At 48.0% G+C, this 23,650-nt stretch overlaps 7 protein-coding genes across 7 annotated transcripts; 3 read left to right on the top strand and 4 right to left on the bottom strand.

Moving 5' to 3' along the window:
* Window positions 1–267: 267 nt before the first annotated feature.
* GGS22DRAFT_153678 (aldehyde dehydrogenase) lies at window positions 268–2,824 on the top strand. Its single transcript, XM_047959896.1, has 8 exons — window positions 268–553; window positions 608–701; window positions 760–1,147; window positions 1,211–1,439; window positions 1,522–1,645; window positions 1,709–2,118; window positions 2,225–2,318; window positions 2,397–2,824. The coding sequence occupies exons 1-8, from the start codon at window positions 527–529 to the stop codon at window positions 2,531–2,533; spliced, it is 1,503 nt and encodes a 500-aa protein (XP_047823178.1). The 5' UTR covers window positions 268–526; the 3' UTR covers window positions 2,534–2,824.
* A 650-nt stretch (window positions 2,825–3,474) lies between these two features.
* On the bottom strand, window positions 3,475–6,283 carry GGS22DRAFT_70066 (cysteine proteinase). Its single transcript, XM_047967849.1, has one exon. The coding sequence runs from the start codon at window positions 5,621–5,623 to the stop codon at window positions 3,698–3,700; it is 1,926 nt and encodes a 641-aa protein (XP_047823177.1). The 5' UTR covers window positions 5,624–6,283; the 3' UTR covers window positions 3,475–3,697.
* A 3,678-nt stretch (window positions 6,284–9,961) lies between these two features.
* On the top strand, window positions 9,962–12,160 carry GGS22DRAFT_177860 (uncharacterized protein; the record flags this gene model as incomplete). The annotated part of the gene is made up of 2 exons (XM_047963545.1): window positions 9,962–9,964; window positions 10,775–12,160. The coding sequence occupies 2 exons, from the start codon at window positions 9,962–9,964 to the stop codon at window positions 12,158–12,160; spliced, it is 1,389 nt and encodes a 462-aa protein (XP_047823176.1).
* A 247-nt stretch (window positions 12,161–12,407) lies between these two features.
* On the bottom strand, window positions 12,408–14,124 carry GGS22DRAFT_184920 (cytochrome P450; the record flags this gene model as incomplete). The annotated part of the gene is made up of 4 exons (XM_047964243.1): window positions 12,408–13,196; window positions 13,250–13,463; window positions 13,517–13,847; window positions 13,917–14,124. 4 exons carry the CDS (start codon window positions 14,122–14,124, stop codon window positions 12,408–12,410), a joined length of 1,542 nt encoding a protein of 513 aa, XP_047823175.1.
* Window positions 14,125–14,653: 529 nt separating this feature from the next.
* Window positions 14,654–15,672, bottom strand: GGS22DRAFT_153671 (uncharacterized protein). Its single transcript, XM_047959895.1, has 2 exons — window positions 14,878–15,672; window positions 14,654–14,714 (listed from the first exon to the last, which is right to left on the bottom strand). Exon 1 carries the CDS (start codon window positions 15,633–15,635, stop codon window positions 15,054–15,056), a length of 582 nt encoding a protein of 193 aa, XP_047823174.1. The 5' UTR covers window positions 15,636–15,672; the 3' UTR covers window positions 14,654–14,714; window positions 14,878–15,053.
* A 1,457-nt stretch (window positions 15,673–17,129) lies between these two features.
* On the top strand, window positions 17,130–20,486 carry GGS22DRAFT_153670 (uncharacterized protein). Its single transcript, XM_047959894.1, has 3 exons — window positions 17,130–18,194; window positions 18,255–18,332; window positions 18,384–20,486. Exons 1-3 carry the CDS (start codon window positions 17,558–17,560, stop codon window positions 20,312–20,314), a joined length of 2,646 nt encoding a protein of 881 aa, XP_047823173.1. The 5' UTR covers window positions 17,130–17,557; the 3' UTR covers window positions 20,315–20,486.
* A 226-nt stretch (window positions 20,487–20,712) lies between these two features.
* GGS22DRAFT_153667 (uncharacterized protein) lies at window positions 20,713–22,412 on the bottom strand. The gene has a single exon (XM_047959893.1). The coding sequence runs from the start codon at window positions 22,156–22,158 to the stop codon at window positions 20,917–20,919; it is 1,242 nt and encodes a 413-aa protein (XP_047823172.1). The 5' UTR covers window positions 22,159–22,412; the 3' UTR covers window positions 20,713–20,916.
* Between the last annotated feature and the right edge of the window lie 1,238 nt (window positions 22,413–23,650).

Raw genomic sequence — 23,650 nt, 5'->3', positions numbered from 1 at the left:
CGGAAGTCCCGTACACCGCTCGAAAATATTAACTCATATGCTGCACTGCTAGCTTTCGTATTGACATGCGGCTTGTGGGGGCGACAGTAAGGTTTGTGATACATCGTAAGTAGCTGCATAAAGCGGAGTTTTGGTACAGGTACAAGTCCCGGTATTGGATGATGGATTTCCGCTGCAAGTCAAGTCCCCACAAAACTTACCTACATCAGGTATAAGAGGCGGAGCGACCCGGCCAAGATAACTTACATCGGCTGGAACCCGATTGTTCGGGACGATCAAGGGCGAAGGTGCAGGTCATCGTGCGGGGGTAGTTTTGGTATACTTCCTACTAGGTAGTTAGTAAGGGAATTGCTAGCGTAATAATGACATTTGTCTCGGAGAAGAAGATCGATCTTCAGATTCCACTTTATCAGGTCCGTAGACGAAGTATTGCCATATATACCTAATACCTCTCCAACTTATCAATCTATATCGTCTAATTATCTAGTACCATTTACCAAATTCTTAACATTAATACTAAGTCAACATGGGACTCGCGAGCCCAACTATTGATGTAAGTGACCACGATATGGAGTATCGATGAAAGAGACTAATAGAAAGATAAAAGGCGTTTTTGAAGCATCCGGAGCTCTTACACACTCAAGCCTACGTCAATGGGAAATGGGTCGACGCAAAGTCAGGCAAGAGATTTGCCATCATCGGTTCGTCTAGATTCCTATGCCTTCAAACTCGATGTCCTGCTCACATAAGAGCGAACAGACCCAGGGACCAATGAAACATTCGCATCATGTCCAGACATGGCAGCCGAGGACGTCGACGACGCCGTGAAGGCGGCTCAGGAAGCATTCCTGACCTACCGCACTTTCACACCTCGGGCTCGCGCTGACTTGCTCACTAAGTTCGATGCCCTCATAAGGGAGCACAAGGACGATCTCGCCACCATTCTTGTATATGAGAGCGGGAAACCGTTAGCCGAAGCTCATAGCGAAATCGAGTACGCGGCCTCATTCACGCGCTGGTTCGCTGGCGAGGCGGAGAGAATTCAGGGCGCAACGTACCCTGCCGCAATGCCCGGACGACGGATCTTCACTATCAAGCAGCCGCTGGGTGTTTGCGCCGCTCTGGTTCCCTGGAACTTCCCCATCGCGTGAGTCAGCGACTGTGATACCTACGCCGAAAAACAGAAATAGAAGCTAACCCCCTACCACAGCATGGTCCTTAGGAAAGCCAGTGCCGCACTAGCAGCAGGCTGCACGATGATCGCGAAGCCATCACCAGAGACCCCCCTATCAGCACTGACACTAGCATACCTAGCCGAGAAAGCCGGGTATCCAAAGGGCGTATTCAACGTGTTGCCAACGACCCTAGCCAACACCCCCTCCCTCAGCGAAGCTCTCTGCAGACACCCGACGGTGAAGAAGGTCTCGTTCACCGGCTCAGTAAGCGCATCCCTCCCTAACCCCCCAGCGCATGACTACCAGTCAGTAAGCACGATGCGATGATTAACACCCCAACCACCAGACCCGCGTCGGCAAAATCCTATCCGCGCACTGCGCCGACACGCTGAAGAAGTTGACCCTCGAGCTCGGCGGCAACTGCCCCTTCGTCGTCTTCGACGACGCGAACCTCGACCAAGCATGCGACGGTAAACCTCTCCCCCTAGCGTAGGAAAAATGGTAAAATACTAACCAGCCGCCGAACCTCCCAGCCCTAATGGCCCTGAAATTCCGACACGCAGGCCAAGCCTGCATAACCGCAAACCGGGTGTACGTGCAATCCGGTATCTACACAGCCTTCTCCTCCCTCCTCGCCCTTAAAGCGCAAACCCTCCGTCTCGGACACGGCATGGACCCCAGCACGACCATGGGTCCGCTCACCGTGCCCTCCGGGCTCGATAAAGTGGCGGCGCAAATCGCCGATGCGCAGGAAAACGGGGGCACGGTGTTGACGGGCGGGAAGAGAGTCAGTGGCAACACGGGTTATTTCTTCGAACCGACGATCATCGCGGACGCGACGCGCGCGATGAGGATTGCGGATGAGGAGACGTTTGGGCCGGTGTTGGCGCTGTTTCGGTTTGAGACGGAGGAGGAGGCGGTAAGGTTGGCTAATGATACTAGTGTGAGTGCGCTTTTTGTTAATAAAGTAGGCTTTGGAAAACTAGGGGAGGGGGGTTAAGGGGGAAGCTGGTTGTTTGTTTGGTGCTGCTGCTGACATCGTGGTGTAGATGGGCTTGGCGTCGTATTGCTTCACGAAGAATGTTGATCGGATGTGGCGTATGTTCGAGAACCTCGAGGCCGGGATGATTGGGTTGAATACTGGTGAGTTGACTCCTTCCACGGGACTTTTCTGTCTTTTCTAGGAAGAATCGGATAGGCTGATGATGAATGAAATCTTAGGAAATTCGTCCGCTGCCGAGTCGCCGTTTGGCGGGATCAAGGAGTCGGGGTTCGGCAAGGAGTCTGGCAAGGATGTTGCTATCAATGAGTATCTCATTACTAAGACTGGGACGTTGACTCTCGAGGGACAATATTGAAATGAAAACCTACGTGATGGGAGAGTTATCTGGTAATGGTAAGGTAGGTTTGGTGATGGTAATCTAAGGATATTAAAGGGGTACGTAGGGGTGCTATTGGGGGGTTTGAAATATCGAGATTGCATCTATGTGGGAAGATACCGCCAAACCACCAAGGCTATTATGATTAATGAATACCTAGTACCATCGGATATTTCATAATACGACATCAAAAGCGTCTTCTTCTGACTTCATCGGGTATATAACACGCACCTAGTTAGGCTACTATATACGAAGAGTAGCCGTCATAAATTCTCAACCCCTTGATCTTATTATGTACTAGGTAAGCAGATGCTGCCCAAAATGCGATGCAGATACTAAACATCTACATCTCGTATTTTATGTACTCGTACCTAACTAATAGGTGAAGTATGTACGTATGTATGTACCTACTTATCTTCGCAGCCCCGACTTATGCTTTTCATATAATGATATCGATTGTTTTCGCTCTTAGTACATACCTGTTGCTCTGAATGGATGATGCCCTTTTCAATGTTCAAGCCAAGATATATCCATACCCTAATCCATACATCCCCTTTGGAACGAATGAACCTGGGTTTGATAAAAACATCTTCGCGTAATGCCAACTCGGGTCCAGAAAATGCATGCAGCAAGGAAAGAAATAACTTCGACCATGAGCCACCAACGCCGTCTGTGATAAAATATCGCCCCACGTAGTTCTAGAACGAATGGGATGTTTAAGGCCGCATACCGTATCGCTTTCGTTGCCGAACTTTTCTTCGTATGGTATTGTTCCTCCCTGTTTTAAAACGACGACTCAAAGATCCCCTCTCGATGCGCCGACGATCTGCTTGTGCAAGCCATGTATCTAGGATAATCCCCCCGCCTGGACGGCTCCCACCTATGTTCGCATTCCGGGTAGCCAGCCTCAAGATCCACGATAACGTAATAGCCCATGTACAACTTCCATAGATGTATAATCTCCTTTTTCAGTTTCCGACCCATTTTTCCTAGTAACGACCCAAACTTCAAGAAGGCGACCTGGACCCGTCCCGTGACGCCCTGTTCGGCCCGGTATTTGAGATAAGGATCTTCCCGTTCATCGTTTTCCGGATCGTAGGTGGCGGCCTGCGTAATGTCCTCCAAGAGCCGATGGACATCCCACTACGATTCCGCCGGGCTCTCACGGTCCAATTCGTAAAAGAGCAGGTATACCTCCCTTTGCATCCCTAGAACTTCGCTTGTCTTGGCTTCCTTGATCTTCTCGTCGCTAATCCTCCACCATCGGTCACTTTGCTTCTGGCGCTTTGGCTTGACTGCTTTCGTTTTTAGCGATATTGTTTTCCCGTTCGCTGTGGACGGCGCGATAGGTGTTTTGCCGGAAGGGCTGCCGGGCCTGCTATTTCTTGCCGAGTTGGATATCCTAGACATAGTTGATCGAGCAGACGCCGCAACCGACTTAAGGCTGATAGTATCCGACTCGCGACCTTTCGTGGATGAGGTGGGGCTGCGACGAAACGTCGATCGGCTATTAGAAGACGACGAAGCTTGGGGAGTCGGTATGGAATCTGTTGATGGCCGAGGAAGACCGTCGATTGACTGATTAGGTGAGGAAGTCCCCGGCGAGGATGTGGCTAGATCGGGAGTAGAGGCTACAGGGCTGGGTTCACCTGATTTTTGCGCCACGGAAACTCGAGGAGTTGAAGCTGGACTTGGCGTAGCCGATTTGGTGAAGGCCATAGAGGCCTGGAAGGCGTTAGGTGTCGAGAAGGGGAGAGATACATTTTGTCGGCGGAAGGATTCATAGTGCCCACTATGGTGACTGCCCTTATGCGTAACCGTACCAAGTAGTTTGTACTTTTTGCGGTTTAGTAAAGTACCCATTAGTAGCTGCTCTGGAAATGAGACCTTGGCCGAATTCTTCTGTGATATGCTGTTATATATCGACCTAGAAAGATGGATAGCCATGATCTTAGGGAAACTTGTAAGTCGCGTGTGTTTCGCAATCTTGCATGTAGGTGCGTCACGCATCGGCGGTAATTCGACGTCTAGAGGAGGGTTTTCAGGGTTATTGTCGATCGCATACTGAAGCTTCGCGATTGTCTCTTGCGCACTAGCTTGGAAGCTTTCGGAGTTGGAATGCGTTTTCCGTAACTCTAATATGTCTCTCGCATGAACGAGACGACATTTTTCGCATTTATAATCGTCCACGTACTCGGTCTTGAAGAAGCCATCCAGGCAGGAATTGAGCGAGGCCGAATTTGACTGCGGCACGTTCAAGGTTAAAGTGCAGAACGTACTCTCCGTCGGTCTCGTTTTGTAGCCGCACGTCTGACACTCGATCTGACTTTCATATTTGCCCTCCATGGGAAATCCCTCCTCGTCTTCTACCTCGGCTCCGGGCGTCCCTTCGCTTGATTCGGTGGTGTTGGTACTGGTATCCTCGCCTGTGGCCAACCTTGCCAAACGTTCCTCAACGGCATCGCCATCTATGGGTTCCGCCTTATTAGCCGATGCCACGGCGGCACTCTTTTTCCTAGCCGCTTGTCGGGCTCTCCTCCCTGCATGATATTCGTCGCATAATCTTTCGGCTACCACCTGTAGGAATTCCTGCGCATCTTGCTGCTGTCTACTAATACGTTGTTTGAAAGCAGTCTCGAGGACCCTGATAAAAGGGGCAGCAGAGATGGTTTTCCTATAAATAGGTCGTTCATTAAGGCTGTCAAGGATATTCTTAAGACCCTGGGTGACGAGACCCGCTTGTAGACCTTGCGTTTTCCATTCAGGAGAGTTTCTATATGCGTGATGTTGCACTACTTCTTGGTAGACCCATGGCTCGTCTATATGTCTTCGGTGGTTTTCTCGGATTAGGTAAATTCGGAGGTCGGTTAGGCCGGCGAGGGCTTGAAGGACGGAGTTGATGAAGCAATCGTTTGCAGGATTCGAAAGACCTACGACTACGCCCTTCTTGCCCTTAGGAATGGAGTCGCCGTCGAGGAAAAAGTTGGGGGCGAAGACGTAGAAAAGAGTAATCGCGGCAAGACTCGCGCCGGCCGCGTACGTAGCGACGGTAAGTGGTTTCTCAGGCATGATCGCGTCCCTTGACCTCGCCTTTCTCTTGCCTTCGCGAGGCTCAGTTCGCTTCGATCCCGACCTGCCTCACCGCATATACCCCTAATGCTATACCCCGACGACCTAGTGTGATATTAATGCTAAAAAGAGGATTGCATACGATGATAGGAGACGTATCGAGAGGTGATTGGGGTTATTGGTACTAGTAACACAATTTAGGATCATAACTAGATACCTAAAGGGGAGGATGGATTAGAATTAGGACATGAGTGAAAATGGGGTGAGATGAGAGTCGGAGCTTTGTTCAGTAGGAAGTTCGAGTTCCAAGGTAGAAGATTAATTAGCGGAGAGTTGAGGAAAGAAACTTGCAAGGATAGTGGATGTTCGGTATGGAAGAGACAGAGAGGGTAGGTACTAGGTACTGTAGCAACTGTACGCAGTGGAAGGTACCCCCGTATGGACAGGGATGATGGGTGATGGATATTCGCTGTTCGGGGTTACGGTGACAAGAAAGATGCGCTGTGAATTTGTCCCGAGAGTCCGGTACGAGTGTTACTGTCTTATTTGATGACCGTATTTTAGTAAGGGTTAATATATGTACATTTTATGAGGTATTCAATTGGCGATTCGATCGCATGTTAGATATAGTAGCACCGAATATCAACATCGATTAGAAATACAAACTTGACAAATAATTGATAGGTGAAAAAGGGAAGAGTTAAGAAATATCTTCAGGTAATTTTACCCAGACCTACACAAGGTACCCGAGTCCCTGAATCCACTAACCCCTCCGTAAACCGGGGCAAGCCAAGCGGAAATGCCGGTATTAAGGTTGGCGTTAGAGACGATCAAAGTACGTGCTTAACATTTTGTGAGAAAATAATACAGAGTATATGTTAGTGAGCTACTTATTTGATATAGCGAAAACCTAATCGCATTTAATTAATTATATGTCAATTCCATTTGAAAATTATTATCTTCATGTTTATTTTCATATCAAGAAATGAGGTAGAAGAAAAGGAAAAGAAAAAGAACAACGACGTGCAGGCATCCAGGTTGATCAAACAGGGTTGCATTTTCTGCGGTTACATTGCATAGAAACAGAATTTTGGTGCCTGCCCAACGTTTTAGTACCCGTGTTCAACCGCACTATCTTCGCTCATCCCACCATCCAATATTCTATACCTCGTCCAGCTTGTCCTCCCACGTGTGCCTGTGATAAGGCTTTACCGGCTAATGTTTCTTGTGGAATGGCAACCTATGATGGGCAATCGTCAACTCGATGCTATTGGCAGATCGCTGAGCAAAGAAAACGTGGGGATTGCTCTAAAGTCAAACTCAAAATCCTTCAAGGCTCATGCGCAACATCGAAGCATATCCAGTATCCAGCAATGGGGTTGGTGGATCCACTACAGGTCACAGACTTACACCGACAGGTCTAAGCGGCACCTAATAGTCAAGCACTTATTTGTAAAAGTTAGGACTGATCTGAGGATTTGCCTTAGGATTATCCTAGGGAAGATAGACGTAACGTAACCCTACTCCAACTTATTAACCAAGATCGAAAATACCATCCCATCCCTTATCCCGTCAGCCCTTTCAGGGTCTCCACGCGGGATTTATTCGTGTGCGGGGATACCCCATGTATGCTAAAACGCTTCATCGGGTTTGACCTATCACCTATCACTAACATTCTTCCCCCGCATTATTTACAGACCCTGACCCGAAATCCCCGAGCTTGTCTCATCCTGGATTGGTCTATCGACATGGTCTTTAGGTATTTTCTTCTTCTTTTAGATCTTCGGGAATTGAAGATAAAAAAAGTGTAGGTACCAAATATCGGGTACCAATTATTGAGTCCTCTCGACCCAACGATGAGTGAACATCGTATTGAAAATGTGTCCATGTTCGAGATGTCGTGGTTGATGGGACCACTGGTCTCCTTCACGTAAAGTGATGGAGAAAGTGCCGTATGCTCTTAGATGAACGAAGGTTGCGCGAGTCCGTCCTCATTTATACTGGAATATCGTTTACGTCCATCTGCTCTTCTCTCCAGACCTTACATGAACTGGAATCTTTGCCACCCAAGCCCACCACCCCGCCCACATCTAGAGCGAAAGCAGTGGGCTACGAGTGGGAAGGTGGTAACCACCCCGTGAGCCCATTCCACGCAAGGTCTGCGAAGATGGAGTCCTACTAGACTCCATCTCCGGGTGAAGAACCAGCTTCACCGAGAAACTCCCAGCGTCTTAGCGCTCGTCACCAACGCTGACTTCGGTAGACAGTCGAGTCCTCCAAGAGATTCGACGTCACTCTTCTAACCCAGGCTTGGACACCGTGATCCAGCACGGTCCAGTGCGATCCTGGATTGTTTCCCGCTGTTGCAAATTAGATTATGGGCTTCGCCATGTTAATAGCTTGGAGACTTACTGGTAATAGTATCATTGGATCCAGGGAGAAATCGTGTAGATAACGTCTTTGGAACGTATCGCACCAGGCATAGTCTAGTAAGTGATATGCCCGCTCATTAATGAGCTGTAGCTTCGATAGCTACTATATGATTCTTAATTAATTAGAACCGTCTAGGCAGGGTAGGGACTAGGACGGTTGGTTTTGGGTTCTTGTTGAACTCCAGCCTAATATTAAGCCCGTGCAGCGTGTTGTATGCCGCAAATGCCATATGGTATTAAATCCCATGAGCCAGGCCAGCTATTTGGTGATCGCAGCTCGGCGTGGCTTCGGCCCAGGCGACGGATTGGCCACGACTCCGTCCGCCCCTCCACGCCACCGACGATGAGTCCAAGGGACTATTTTGAGTGGTATTTACCAATAGTTAATTACCTCACGGGATCGTCTCTCCCGTAAGAGATAGTGCGCGTGTGACCCGTTCAACCCGAATCCATCGGGGAACTTGGTCCACCGCCGAATTGCGATATAATATTCAATTCGGCGATAACTGATCGAAAGATCGCCAATATCACCAGTGATATTGGCGTAGTTCAAAGCCTCGGCGCCACAAGGCCATGAGGGGTGACCCGATTATTGAACACCCCATAAGAGACCAACATCACGAAGAATGTGATGTGCCCCCGCTGGCTTTTCCGTCGCCAGGGAGGTATTAATGTCCGAAAATAGAGAAAATGTGTGCGGGCAGACATGCTGAAGAGGTCGTCGCCAGCGACGACCTACATTGTGATCGGCCTTGAGCTTGACGAGGTTTCGGCTGCTCCATTAGTTGCCTGTGTCGGTTTATGTGCGACACAGCCGGCAACCACCCACATGGCATGATGCCTGTCAAGTGAATGCCCATGTGGGTGGTGGGTTTAGATATCTCGTCGCGTCCGGGTATAAAATGAAGGTATAAGTTGAACTTCGAAAATATTGATAAGGGTCAGATTCTCTCATCCGAACACCTTGTAGGTTATTAGAGGATTCGGGTTCCCTTGCGGGGCAGTGAAGTCTAAAGCCCCTAAATGATCCCGATAATTAAAAAGGTTCATGTCTTCGGGCTTCTCTTAAATCGGAGTCGCACTAGAGTAAATATAATTAGCAATTGATATTAAAAGGTACCTATCGATGGAAAGGTGGTTAGGATTGGGTATGTTTTGCTTACCTCTTCCAATGGATGAATTGTTGCTTCTCCATGGAAGGAATATTAAGAGGTATCCTTTAATGATAACTGTAGTCGCGTTCCCTGATGGGTGATGAAGAGGAGTAATATTTAGTAATGAATAAAGAATAATAGAAGTGTATGGGAATTTATGTATGGTTAATAACCATTTCTCTCACATCCTCGTGAGGTTGGAGAGTATCTCGAGGGGCAAAGGTATATACCACCCCAAGTAGTAATCGCCATACTTATATGATGATATGTATGGATTTTAAGGATTAATTTGAAGTAGATAGGTGATGGATATTATGTGATGAAGGAGGTATTACAAACATGTTTTCCCACAACATACCACGAAGGGTAGGTAAAAGGTGTGATGTGGGAAAAAAAAAAGAATGTGTGAAGAAAATGTGGAAGAAAACAGAAGGGTGGAGGCCGTGTTAAATACCTTTGGGAAATGCCCTTTGATCACTGGTCTCGACTTCGATCCGATCAAGTTGATCTTTCGACTTAAGATTCTGCTTTGGTCGGCTGGAAGGAAGCGGTCGTATCTCTCTGAACGGAGTTACCTGTATAATACTTCAGCGTGAATTAAGTTCAAAGGTCCTAAGTACCTAAGTTTGTTAATGTGTTTGTGTACCTATAGGTATATACCAAGTAGTTGAAGACGGAGACATCCAAGTTTAATGGTATCATTCTAATACTTAGGATGAATATTAAAGATTAAACTACTTATTAAAGGAACGATGGCGAGCAACTCTTACAGTACTAGGTAGGTACCTACTTAAGATGATTCAACCATTTGAGAATATAGCTATACCACCCATCTAGCTAGTACGTTGGTAAAAGTAGACTCAAGTTCTCAGCCTGCCCGGCAGCTTCCTAGTTTTAGCTGAGCCATATTATCTGCGTTCTTTATAGGATTTTGGGGTCGATTGCGATTGCGAGTTTCTAGGCTAGTTAGCACTGTAAGTTGGCTATGACTTCACACAATCTTTGCTATTACTATAAATTTACTTCTTTGAACTCATCAGAAATTGACTCACAGCAAACACTCCCAAAATTATATTATTAATTCATCCATACCTGGGTACCAAAAGTTTAATCATTACTCCAGGCGGCTATGAAGCAGGCATTCCATTCCGTCAGATCTCAGATCCCGGTTATTGGGGGCTAGCTGACAACAGGGGTACCTTTTTTGCTCTTAACTTAGCACCACACGCCATTCCTGTAGGCATTAGCTCGCGCTTGGCAGCAATTAACGGACCTAGATGTAAGCAATGGTATGGGGCTCTTCCGATGTGGGTAGCCCTAAAGTGACCCCAAAGCGACTCTAATATATGATAATGCATAGAATGGCGTCGGTCCCATGTTCATTCATGACCCCTCGTAGAGCTGATAAAATGGATTATAATAGGCAACCGTAGCACCTTTGATTTCCTATCTTCTAGCTATCATGTTTCGTCCTCTTCTCTCGACCTTAAGGTCTCTCAAAATTGTAGATCATACTGTCTTGTCTAGGGCCTCAGGTCATATTTGGCAGTAAAATGTCAAGTCAGAAATATGAATCCTTCTTCACTTATGGCGTATCACGGCCCTTTCCGTTTCGTTGGTTTACGCCTGGTGCTATAATCGGAGGCATCGTTTCTCTTGCTCTTTTCACTTTCTTGAACTTCGCTTCAAGTGGTTATAATCTAGTAGTGCAGATATCCTCAGATCCTAACGCCACAGTATCTGAGGGCAATTGGCTCCAGCATTGGCCATCGTTTCTAACTGCTAAAGTCCAACCGACGTGCCAGCCCGCCAACCTACCTGTGGACAGCCAGCTTTTCACCAACCAGACAGCACTCACGTATACGCTAACGAATGTGTGGAAGTACCACGAAGATACCGGCGACCACATTGCTTATCCCTCACTCAATTATTATAATAATGTATTAGAGAACTGTTCTGTCACCTCAATCGAAATAAATCTCGAAGCAATGGATCGAACCGCAAACCAGTTCGCCTACTCTGAATGGGGTGCCCTATTGAGATCTTATGTTACCTGCCGGATAACCACTTCGGCTGGTATGGTCTTTTTCAATCTCACACAAACCTATGAATACGTGCCCAACACTGCTTCGTACACCGATGTTTATAAATTCCTCGGCACCGGCTTTCTGAGCCGCAATCAAACGACACGGGCAAGCCTCTGGTGGGGCGAAACGCTGATGTCAACGTACTGGGGGGCGGTTACGTGGGAGATGCAGCTAGAGCGTATTAACAAGACCAGAAACAGCGAGCGTGGGATACGCAAAGGCACTGTGTCATTCACACCTAACGGAACATTCTCCGACATTAAGGACCTGAATTTCCTCGATACTGATTATCGTTTTATTGTCGACAAAGGCAGTGCCTCTTTCGATGTGATTTGCTGTCCTTCCTTACCTCTACCATTAACAGCTGGGAGTCTGAATGCAGCAAACCTGTACCCTAACATTTGGATCGAGGCAGATACGCTAGCCAAATCAACATATTCTACTGTATTAACAGACTTGGGTCAAGCGGCAGCAGTGTCCAATATACTTAGTGACGAATCGCTCTTGACTTATTTCACATCGAACTTTTCGCGGATAAAGATGGCCAACTTCAAGGCTGGACCGGGGAACGCAAGCTTCGATTCGCTAAAAGCCACGACTGGGCCTTTAAGTGTCATCCCATCTGTCATAGCAACCACATATCTTTGCCAAGTACCCGAACTCAAATCCGCTGGCAACCTCATACTCGCAATTATTGTGGCCGACCTTGTATTGCTACAGAGCATGTGGCAGTTATATAAAATTGTAGCAGAGTGGTACCTTGGCAGGCGGCAGCCGACGGCGAATTACTGCGAGGGCTGCGTAGGAGCACCTGGCGAGGAGCTGACACGGATTTTGTATGCAAATGATGCCTACACGACATAGACGCTTTCAAGACTGGAGATTTTCGGATCTGGAAATGGCATCCCCTATGCCACATGCGACCCACAGGATGGACTGTTCCACGCGACGCCTTACCCCATCAAAATCGGATTTTAAGTCTTAAAATTACTTTATTTACGCACTCGTTCCCGATAAAATCACCGCGCCTGAAGCCGATAGCCATCACTTAGACGCGCCCCTTTATACTAAGCAATGAATATTTTAACTAGCGAAACCATGTTATATTTCCTCATAAGGTAGTTATCATAGCCTCCAACCCCTTGAACTCCGCGCTCGGCATTGAAACATGATAATCATGAACAAATGCCACATCGCTCGCCTCAGTCTTCCACAGTTTCATATCAAAGCTCTGGACCAGCGCTGCAGTCACCAGATACATCTCAGCACGTGCCAGCTCGATGCCAAGGCACTTTCTGCTGCCTTTGCCAAAGGACATCTGGCATTTCTGGAGCTTGCGGTCCTCGTCACCGAGCCAGCGTTCCGGATCGAAGACGAACGGGTCGGGGAAAACACTCTCTGCGGTATGCGCGCTCAAGGTCGTTGTGCTCATGGGAGTACCGGCGGGGATCTTGAAGGACTTTCCCGTGTTCGGAGAGGAAGCTGCGTAAGATGTAGGGGTGTATATAAGTGTTTCCCGAGCGATACGCGCTGTTCTGGCCGTGACACCGAAGGAGAGACGGTGACCTTCCTCGATGACCGCGGTGAGATATGGCAGTCGCTCAAGTTGGGTCCACGACGCTGGTTGTGGGACGGTGCTGAGTTCTTCCCGTAGCTTGCTCATGATCTGTGTATTAGCCAGCAGGTGGTAGAATATCATGTTGAGGGACTTGGCTGGTGATTCCGTTCCTGCGAGAACCAGAAGTGCACCTTCTTGCTCTAGCCGGAGCAAGGCCTTCTCCGATGCGGGCAAAATAGGATTGTCGAGCACATTATAATATACAGACTTTGCACTCGACGAATCGCTACCGGCCCCAGAAGCTTTCGCTTTGATGATGCCTACTAATTCGGCTCGGACTCGCTGCGTCTCTCGTGTTAGAACAGCATGCCAATACTTTTCAGGGCAACGCATACATCAAATAGGTCTAGCATATCAATCAATCCAGGTGGCATGATAGGCCTGCTGATGGATTCCGGGAGAGATTCTAGGAAGTCGGGAATGAACGGGAAGTGCTTGTTAAGATGACTTCCCGCCAAGAGCTGGTAGCTGTTATGGCGTAATGCGGCGGCTTTCTGTTCATCCGAAAGCACGTCTGTCCTCTGAGAGAACAAGAAGTTATTGACAACACTAGCCTCTGTTAGGACCATTCTTTGTCCCGTCCGGATTTGAAGGGATCTTACTCGTTGGAGAAGGCGAAGAAGAGATCTGAAAGATTGACTGGCGTCTGTTCGGAGGCATGCTTCAAAAGCAATTGACAAAGCTGTTGAACTTTCTCGGTAATCGTCGGCTCAAGGAAGACTACATTGCGTTTGCTGAAGAACGGAGATAGAGCTTCACGTCGTTTGCGATGGACTTCAAGACTGGGAGTAGTGCCAACTCCACCGGGAACCCGCAAAGATCTCAGTTGGTACTCATACTTGTCTCTCGGGGATGACGAAGGGGCATAGATGGTGTCGAGGAATCCAACATCGGAGATGTGAATCTCGTCCGGGGTGACCCGGATGATTGGTCCTACGAGGTGGATAGATCAGTGAATGCTGCGCTGTGAACTACCTACACATGCGCACCTATCGGGCTTACCGTATCGTTTGTGCAGCTCCTGGATTTTGAAGACATATTGGCCGGGTTGAATGATGTCGAAATAGAATTCATACCACCAGGTGAGAGCCGCCAGTCTCGGGCCAGGGATATGAGCCAAGGGGTGAAAGAACAGACGGCGTATGGCACCTCCGATAGTCAGCAGGGCGGCCAAAAGCACTGTCGTCAGAAATATTTGAAGGATAGCCATGGCAAGTTCTACGCGACATGAATGAGACGGGAGAGAAGACAAGAGGGTAAGAAGATGCGGAGTAGATATTGACGATGAAAGTCGAAGTAAGGAGTCAGGGAGGCTAGGGAGGCTCGGGAGGAGCGGGGCTTTGTTTGCGTTGGTTGCTTTCATCCTTGATGTCATGTACGTACCTACCTAGGCTAGGTACCTACATATGTATATTTACATTATTGAATACGTGGCAACGTGAGGAGTATTTATATCGAAATGGTCACCATACGTCGGTCGCTGGTCGTTGACCGGCGCCCAGTGCAGCATAAGAATGGCGTTGTTGGGTAAGTATGGAGTCTACTGTCTTACAAGCGAAAGCTGAATGATGACTAACGTTTACATACCGTAGCATAGCGATAATTATCCAACCTATGAAAACGATGCTGGTCATGAGGATGAAAGATGGAAGCCTTTTTCCCGCGATGATACCGTTGGTGCGATTGCTAGCGGCGCCTAAGGCAGCAATGGGGATGGTGGCCTTCCTCGAAGAGCCGCCGCACATTGCGTTGTCCATAACAAGATAGAAAGAATTTATTAAGTCAGGAGGATATAAAGAGGTTAGAAACATTTCTTGGCTGAATTACGGAGAGTACGCGGCATGAGAGATCCTCTATTACCCTTTACACTTCACCAGGCTTTCTATTAGGCGACAGAGACATCAACTCCTTCACACAATGTTAAATCTCACTCACATATACAACAGCTTACAAAACTACCTAGGTATACCGGACCCTCCTAATTATGTATTAAAATTAGACGGCAATTAACCCTACTATCCCTACGACTTTCCTAAGTGTCCCAAAACCGGAAGTCCTTCCCAACAGCGAGCCCCAAAGACTCAATAACGTATGGATACCAGCCTAATACTTGTCGAACAGTTTAGACCACATCAAAGACTAAGTCGTGATGGGGGTGACCTTTATAGTGGTAGTTGGGGTCGTAGTTGGCGTGGTGAGAGAAGTAATAGGGGCGGTGGAAAAGCTGCTAATGGTAGGAAGTTCGCCTACAAACCCTGGCGCAGTTTTCGGCGGGGGCTGCCATGCCGGTACCGTGTTATTTGCGGCAGTGGAAGAGCTACTACTAGTCGAGCTGCTAATGGTCGGAAGTTCACCTACAAATCCGGGCGCAGTTTGCGGCGCCGGGGCCTGCCCTACTTGTACCGTGTTATTCGCGATGGTGGAACTAGTGCTTTGGCTGATAGAAACAGATGGTGTGGTTGTGGTGATCGATGTTGAAGAGCCACATCCTATCTTCGTGACATTACCAGGATTGGTGGAAGTACTGATGGATGAGGTATATGTCGGCGCTTGGGGAGGTTGCGACGATGAAGTTTCCGGAGGAGTGCTATTGCTAGGCCATGGCCAGATTGTCGACACGCTAGGAATGCTTGGATCGTCGTCGTCATCGCATGGCATTGTGCTGAAAACCACTGAAGACAGAGGTGTTTGAACTGCTGTGTTGGAGTAGCTATTAGACATGTTGGCAATGGTTGAAGATGTTGTCAGTGCACCTATGCCCCCATGCGCTCCCGCTAGATTTGATACAGACCCTGTAGGACTAGTATGATTATTCCGTAACGATCCTGGCCGAACGGAAATAGTAAGCGTGGTTCCGAATGTCGGTTGGCTAAGCCTGGTCGAGCCGTTGTTCATCGGGAATGGTGGGCAATGCCCATATGTGCCCATTATTAGAGAGAGTAGTAGTAAGATAGACATCGTGTATGATGCTGTGGCTACAGTTTCAGAGTCTGTAATCTTGTTCCTAACTCGGGTTTGAATTTTACTAAATGCCTATCCAAATTGCCAAGGACTACTACTTGTAGATCTAAAGAGTTGAAGAAAATACTTCGTTATATAAAAACTAGGGGACTTGCAAACTACTTGCATTGGTATTGGTGAGTGTGAGTGACTCCCACAAATAACAATGTTGAAGTGACGAGCCGTCTACGTTGAGTCAGGCTTCAAGGTAATGTTTGCCCCTTAATCATCGAGACGGAAAGTCCTGAGTAGAATATTAGACCGATGGTAGGTACTGACTGCGAAAATCTCGGATATTTCAAGTTCTTCATCACTAATATGTTCTTATTGCGTTGAAATGTCTTCTTAGTCATAAACCCAATAGCAGTATAAATGATCACATTTTCGCTGTCATGAATAGCAAGTTGTGAGATTGGACGTTCGTTGTCTGATCACTTGACTGAGACGGATCATCCATTTGTTAGTAAATCAGAGTTCTTTAAGTAAATTTTAGAATATTCTTCATTTTAACTTGAGTAAGGTAATCTCAAGAATACAATTGTCCATCGTGATGCTTTCTAACGGTGTCGGTGATCAATGACGTTTGAAAAAGACGACTAACTCTTGTCCCCTCGCTAAAATGACCCCTACTCCGCCTATAAGTGGCACCTAATTGATGTTAGCTGTGTTATGCAAGGGATCCATCTAGCGCTTATTATCTTCTTTCTAAGGGTACCCGCACTAAGGATGTTTACACAGTGTTTTCACCATAGAAAGTTATCTAGGTACCTACCTATACTGAGTCTATGTTGACTTCTGTGAGTAATGTAGCCGCTAAAATTTAGCGAATAGCTGCTATAGCTCAGGGAGTTCTTTTACTGAAAAGAAGAAATGTTACACAGTGCTAGTGGCTTTGCTACACGGCCTGACCGATCTGTATGTGTACATACTACTCCTATGCGAAGACAACCAGGAGCAAACCCTCCTTCTAGACGAGTACACCCCGGTCCTGAATAACGCCTCTACGCCTTCACATAGCCCGTCTAGCATCTAGACTACCTAGTACATCTAGATCGACTGGATCTCAGAGTGTGTCGTCATCGGTAACCCGCCCCTGGTCGCCCCAGTTCCCCAGAACCAATCGCTTGGGATGAATCCGTCGGTTCCTGGCCAGAAACGGTAATGAGCAGCTGCATGCTTACCGATTTCTATCGAACAAGTTTCCAAGTTTTCCCTCTTCAATCCATAGGGTCTTGATGGTTCTTTATAGTGAATGCTACTAGTTGATGCAATCATGGCCATCAATAGCCGTATTTATGATGAAGAGAGCCAACAACCCATGCAGCCCATCTTGGTATGCTGGCATGCCACCCTCTTACGTTCAGGAGGCGCCCAGCCGATTATTACTCGGTCATGACATGGTGACGCGCAGTACACCGACCTATAGCTATACCTAGTAATAAGCTATAGGTTGTTAGAGATTGGCCCTCTTGTTACCGCTATACGACTTGACGACCTCTAAGAACTTTTGAAGGCTACTATGTGACCTCATTCTATATATGAAGATGCCACCCCCTCTCCTATAGCCACTATTTTACATGGAGTGGCGACATCCACTACAGAAAGTGACCAAATGACCGCTTACGTACATATTCATACCATTAATGATACCCAAGCGCTGTTTCGCCATGACCTTCACCAGAGTTCTACACAGAAATTCCGATCCTGGAAGACCACAAAGTGTCGCAGCACGCCCGAGGTTCAATTCGCAAGTCACCGAAGATCGACTAAGAGAAAGTGAGACGTTTCCAACCTTCTCCATGGCCAGCAAGATTAGAGAAGGTCGACAGTCGATGTTTATTGAAGTAGGATTGTTTGAAGACGAAGAGGAAGGCCAGCAAGATCAACAAGGCACGACTTCCGAGAGCCACGAAGAGATTGGACCAAGTGAAAGAATAGAATCGACCTCGGAAACGACTTCGCCAGTTGAAAAGAAGACCTCTGATAGGGAAGATTCGTCGGGAGGAAAGCCGAATTGGCTATCTAAATTGACACCGAAAAGGCGTCCAAGGATCAAAACAGCTTCTAGTGCGCTACCTCCCATGTTTGCAGGGCTATTTAGGCTCTCGATGATCGTTCTACTTATTGCAATTGTTCTTCCAACTATTAGTTTTAATAATGGCCGCCAGAAGGTTGAGGTTAGCGGCGCAGACGCAAGAGTGACTAGACCAGCCCGAAGCATCGTCCTCGAAGACCGTCAGAATAGTCCTCCTAGTATCTGTACAAGGTGGGCTGGCCAAAGTAACGACCTACTCTTTATTTGCTGTTCATCTAGTATATGTAGAGACTAACCTTGACTAGGCGCTCTCATTAATGGGACGATATACTACTACGGTGGTCGGTCGAAGACTACTGGCGACCAGGAAGCGAATACATGGAGTAAGTTAAACCTTCGAGACCGAAAGAAAACACATACTGATTTACACTAAGATAACCACTTCATTACCCTCGATGTTACTAAATCATGGGATATCAGCTCCCCAGCTCTAACAGGCCTCCCGCAACCATCCGGCCCCCCAGCCGTGTCGCTCGGTTATCTTTGGAACGACTTGAATCGTTTATATCTATACGGAGGCGAATTTTCCGACAACCCTATAGCACTACCATCCACAATTTCTACATGGGTGTATGATGTTGCTTCTTCGACGTGGACTGAGTTTGAAGACCCTAAAACTTCAGCCGGTAACTTCTCAGATCCCGAAGGCGTTCCAATACAACGAGCGGCGGAAGGAGCTGGAATTTCTGTTCCCGAGCTGGGCGTCAGCTGGTATTTTGGTGGTCATCTAGACTGGGCCACTACACCAGGTTGGTCAGACCAGGTCGGTCGTGTTTACCTGAAGAGCTTACTTGAGTTTACGCATCCTGGCTACGCCAACTCTGGAGTTGACTCACTCCGCTCTTCTGGTGCCCCTACCGGAGGCGCTTTCCGCAACATCACCTGGGGCGGTATTCAAAACCAAGATGGTTTCAGCGAAAGAGCCGACGGTGTTCTCGTATACGTACCCGGCTGGGGACCTAACGGCATCCTGCTTGGTCTCGGTGGAGGGGTGGTTGGAGATAACGAAACAACCGATGCATTCTCCTCCATGAGCACCATTGACGTGTATGATATCAAAACGAGTACCTGGTACCACCAACAAACATCAGGTGAAGCACCGCAAGTACGGGTCAATCCGTGCGCGGTTATCTATTCTGCTTCCGACGCCAGCTCATTCAACATCTACATGTACGGCGGACAAAACCTGCTCCCGTACGGCAACCAGACCCAATACACAGATATATGGATCCTAACCGTCCCTTCATTCACCTGGATCAAAGTCGACACCACCACAAGCACACAACCGCCCGCCAGAGCCGGCCACCAATGCGCCGCCCGAGACGGCCAAATGATCGTAATAGGCGGCTACGTCGGCACCGAGCTTGCCTGCGACAGTCCCGGCATCTACACCTTCGACGCCTCAAACCTAAAATGGAAGACTTCCTTCGACGCAGCCTCGCACCCCGCAAACGCACACGCCGACAACAGCGTCCTCGCCGGCAGCTACGGCTACCAAGTCCCAGGCCTAGTACAATCAATAATCGGCGGGTCCTCCGCGGGCGGTGCAACCGCAACACAACCAGCCTCAGGCCCCGCAACAGACGGGCCGTTCAAAACCGGCACGCCCCCCGTCTTCACCATCACGCAGGCAGGCAGCACCGCGACGATAACAAACAGCCCGGGCGCAACTGGCTTAGCCCCCGGGAACACCACCCCGGCGCCGCAAGCGACGAACGGCGGCTTGATCACCGCGGGTGTGATCGCGGGCTTTGCCGGGCTCGCGGCGCTGTACCTCGGTTTCTGCGCGTGGCTGTACCGCCGCCAGGTCGCGGCGTATAAGCGGCACATGGAGGTCGCGAACCGGTATTCCGGCGCCACCACTACCGCTGGTGACAATGATGACGACGACACCACTAACAACGGCTTCCTAGCCCCAACCAATCTCCGCGAAAAACTGCGTAAAACCCAGCGCCACAACTCCGAAAACGGGACCGGCGAACGGTTCGGCTGGGTCGGACAGCTCGGCGAGCCGAAGGTGCCGATGGCTGGGAACGGGGAGGAGCGGAGTCCTGGGACGGGGACGTCGGGGTCGGGGTCGGGGCGGTTGAGGCCGAGTGAGGATCGGTATCCGTGGGGGTATGATGGGTATACTGTAGGAGGAGCGAGGGTGAGTCGGTCGAAGAGCAGCGCGACGCGGAGTACGGCGAGTGGGAGCTCGGCGGAGGCGCTGCTGGATGGGCGGGAGCCGAATTTTATTAGTGTTGTGTTGGGCCCGCGGCGGGCTTTGAGGGTTGTTAATGGGATGGAGATGGAGGAGGGTTGAGGTGCTTTTCGTCTCTATTTCTTTTGTTCGTTTGTGATGATATGCGGGGGGACGCTGGATGGATGAAATGTATGGGATATTGGTTATACGTATGATGAGTTTTTCGCTTGGTTTCGTTGGATGATTGTACGATACCCCCTTTTTAGTTGTATTCGGATGGATTATATATCGTATATACAGAAGGCGCATTCAAAACATTTTGCCATAGGCAGATCAGCACCAGCTGGTGGTGGATCCGCCCACAGCTGTCACACGGCTGCTGCCTGCTGGCTGCGATCCCATTGACAGCTGCATACGCTCATGCCAACAGTTGGCTCGCAGGTGTGGCCCACTTCAGTGCCAGCTGGTGGTGATCTGCCTATGGCAAAATGTTTTGAATGCGCCTTCTGTACTGAGATGTCTTGATACGTAATTGGGTATGGTAAGAAATATAATAATAGTCTGGTATATTCATTTTGATAAAAATATACGTTCATGTTCTCATTGCATGAGTTAGATAATGAAGATCTCCTAAACGCCGATCCAACCCGGATATCATATCCTTTCCTGTGATACATAAACCTGCCCGACTCCATAGCTGTTTTCATGTTGCAGTTTGATGATTATACCGTAAGCCACGTACGCAAGCGAGATTCTGCGGAGCTATCGGTTTGTGTGTTGAGAATATTAGAAATGCTGGAATTTAGGTCGTTACCTAGCTTCGTAAGGAGTCGTTCGATCCAGGAAACCTCTTCGACATCTCCGACCTCCTTCAGGCGATCTGCCGTATCCAGGGCCAAGCAAACAAATTGCTTCCGGTAAAATGGGCTATTCCCAATCTGCGCGGCATGGTCGGCTTTCTGATGCATGAACTGGACGGCGGCGGAGTGATTTGGTTTTAGAGGATGGTGTAGTTCTAGGTGAGCTATATGCATCGGAGCTTCGAGAGAGCGTCCGACATCGACGAAAGCGTCAAATATAGGAGCCGAGGGCTTTGGATACCGTGAGACCAACAGCGTAGAGGACAAGGCCAGACTCACCCAGGCCATTCTGTAGCTACCAAACGCTATCCGATTTTTTTCGGGCTGTAATATATCATATGCATATAACATCGCCTTGTATGCATCATCAAGACTATGTGTTCCGGAAGACATGACACCTTCTCCCTTTAGTCTGTTTATAGCTTGTAGTAGGCGGTATAGAGCAGTTGCGGTGATGCCCTCACAATTTCCAGGCTCATTCTGCGATCCTAGACGCGCTACCCATGTCCAAACAAGCTCTTCAAAACCCTCGGCATACATGAAAGGTATGAGATTCCAAAATAAAGGGACATTGGAAAAAGACTGCATGTTACTTTCTAAGCCGGACGTTCGCATCCACTGCACCACCCGAAGCCCGGCACCAGATTTCGCCATGGCTTCCTGTTCAGTGTCGGGATTTTCAGCTTTAATCTGCGTTCGGACCTTGGAGAGGAAGCCGGCAGCGCGCCGTGGGGTCATAAGACCCCTCGAAACCGCGGTATCGAAGACATGGAATGGGTCGAGAGCGGCTGCTGGTTTTGGGCGCTCTTGGTGGGTAAAGAGCGGATGAGAGAGGATTGCATGAAGATGCTTTTCAGTTGGTCGATTTGAAGAGGTAGAGGTTGACTTGAGAAGAGGAGAATCTTGTTTCAGGCGTGTGGTATTCCGCGAAACTGATTCATCCTTACTGCTCCCCCACGGGTGTTCTTCGTCAAGGTTCTTTCGGAAGGAGGCCGTGATCGATTCGAGAAGTTGTCGCGATTCGCGTTTATTTAGAGGCAAGGGTTGGTGGAGCTGTGGGAGGAAATTCTTAAGGGATTTGAGGGAATTCGTTCGGACGACCATCTTGGGTGGCTCAAGACGGTGACAGTATCGGTGGTGGAAATGGTGACGACGAATGGACTCGGGTCTGATATTGCGGGGACATTCAAGCTCCTCGGTTTCTAAGTACCTGTACTTCCAGAGCTTGTGGGAGGAAAACCGATCGACCTAATTCGTGCGATCGTTTAAGCGCTGGAGCGAGCGAGATTATTATTTTTGGGCGAGTCCTGTGTAGCCATCCACGTTGTTGTCGCTAAGTCGCTGATCGAAGGGTAGATGAAGTCACGGCAGAGTATTTCGACTAAAGTGGTGGAACATCAAATGGGATATCATGTACCTAAACACTAGCTAATGATTGGTTGTATTGGGTTTATGATGCGGGTTAGATACGTGCCTTCCTATTCGCCTAGAGTTTAGAGCTAATATGCTTTGGGTATAGCGTCTAATGTAATCGATAAATACCTATTAGATACTTTGCACACAGGGAACATCATACAGATTACTACAATCAACTCAATACTAAACTTTTGATTTGAGGATATCTTGGATGCTAGTTGGTAATATGTTTCTCCAAAGCAGAAAGCCAGTTATATGTGTATCGTTATGGCACTGTGTAGAATTTAGAACTCAAAGGTTGTCATGTAAGATAAGATGGCCAGCACTATGATGTGACGGACGAGGGCGGACTTGTCTTACGACTGAGTCAGGCAATGATCATACATATTTGGTCCATCTAGTATCCCTGCAAAACACATGGGGTCATCCTTCAGGTAGGAATACTTGATGCAATTGTAGAGGATGAGTCTTTTCAATGTTGAGCTTACTAGGTACCTAAGTAAGTAAGGAGTTAATGGTTACAATTATGTCTTTACATAGTACGTTTAAGAGGATAGGCATCTGATTTAAAGCCCTTAGGTAGGAGGGAGGACGAAGTAACTAGGCGCTAATAATAAGCAAAATAATGCCCCCCTAGTAGTTGACTATAGATATGACTACCGTTCACTTTTATTTGCGTGAAGATTTACTTTAATCGCGGCACGTAGATGCCGGATTTGTAAGTCATTCAAGTGTTGTACTACTAAGATGTATCTAACTTAATTTCTCCGACTTGCCGGAAAGGTAAACCTTGAAAATATTGGCATAATCTTTGTAAATTCCAAAGGTTTGTTAGGTACCTATCTATCAATGGTAGAGGCTTTTATCTAGTCACATAAATGGATATGTATCAATATCGTTACATATATAGATGCCTATTAGGTGAACAAACAAGAATTTTATTTCACAATGAGTAATTCTAGTAATTCTAAGATAATTCGATTTGGTTTGGTATGCACCTATTTATCACCTCTCTATAATACAGAAATTTTTCTTTAAAAAATTCATGTACAGTATCTATCTAGGCCTATGATTCCGCACACATCCAGTATAAAGCACGCAGATCGATCTTAGTTACCTCAGCGACTGCCCTTAAAATCTAGCTAGGTCAAGCTTCCCCATACCTTTAGGTGCGTAAATG

Source organism: Annulohypoxylon maeteangense, assembly GCF_022496945.1.
Source record: "Annulohypoxylon maeteangense strain CBS 123835 unplaced genomic scaffold GGS22scaffold_2, whole genome shotgun sequence".
NCBI classification, from domain to species: Eukaryota; Fungi; Ascomycota; class Sordariomycetes; order Xylariales; family Hypoxylaceae; genus Annulohypoxylon; species Annulohypoxylon maeteangense.
Note: the sequence above shows the minus strand (reverse complement) of the source record. Positions and strands in the feature narration are given on the sequence as shown.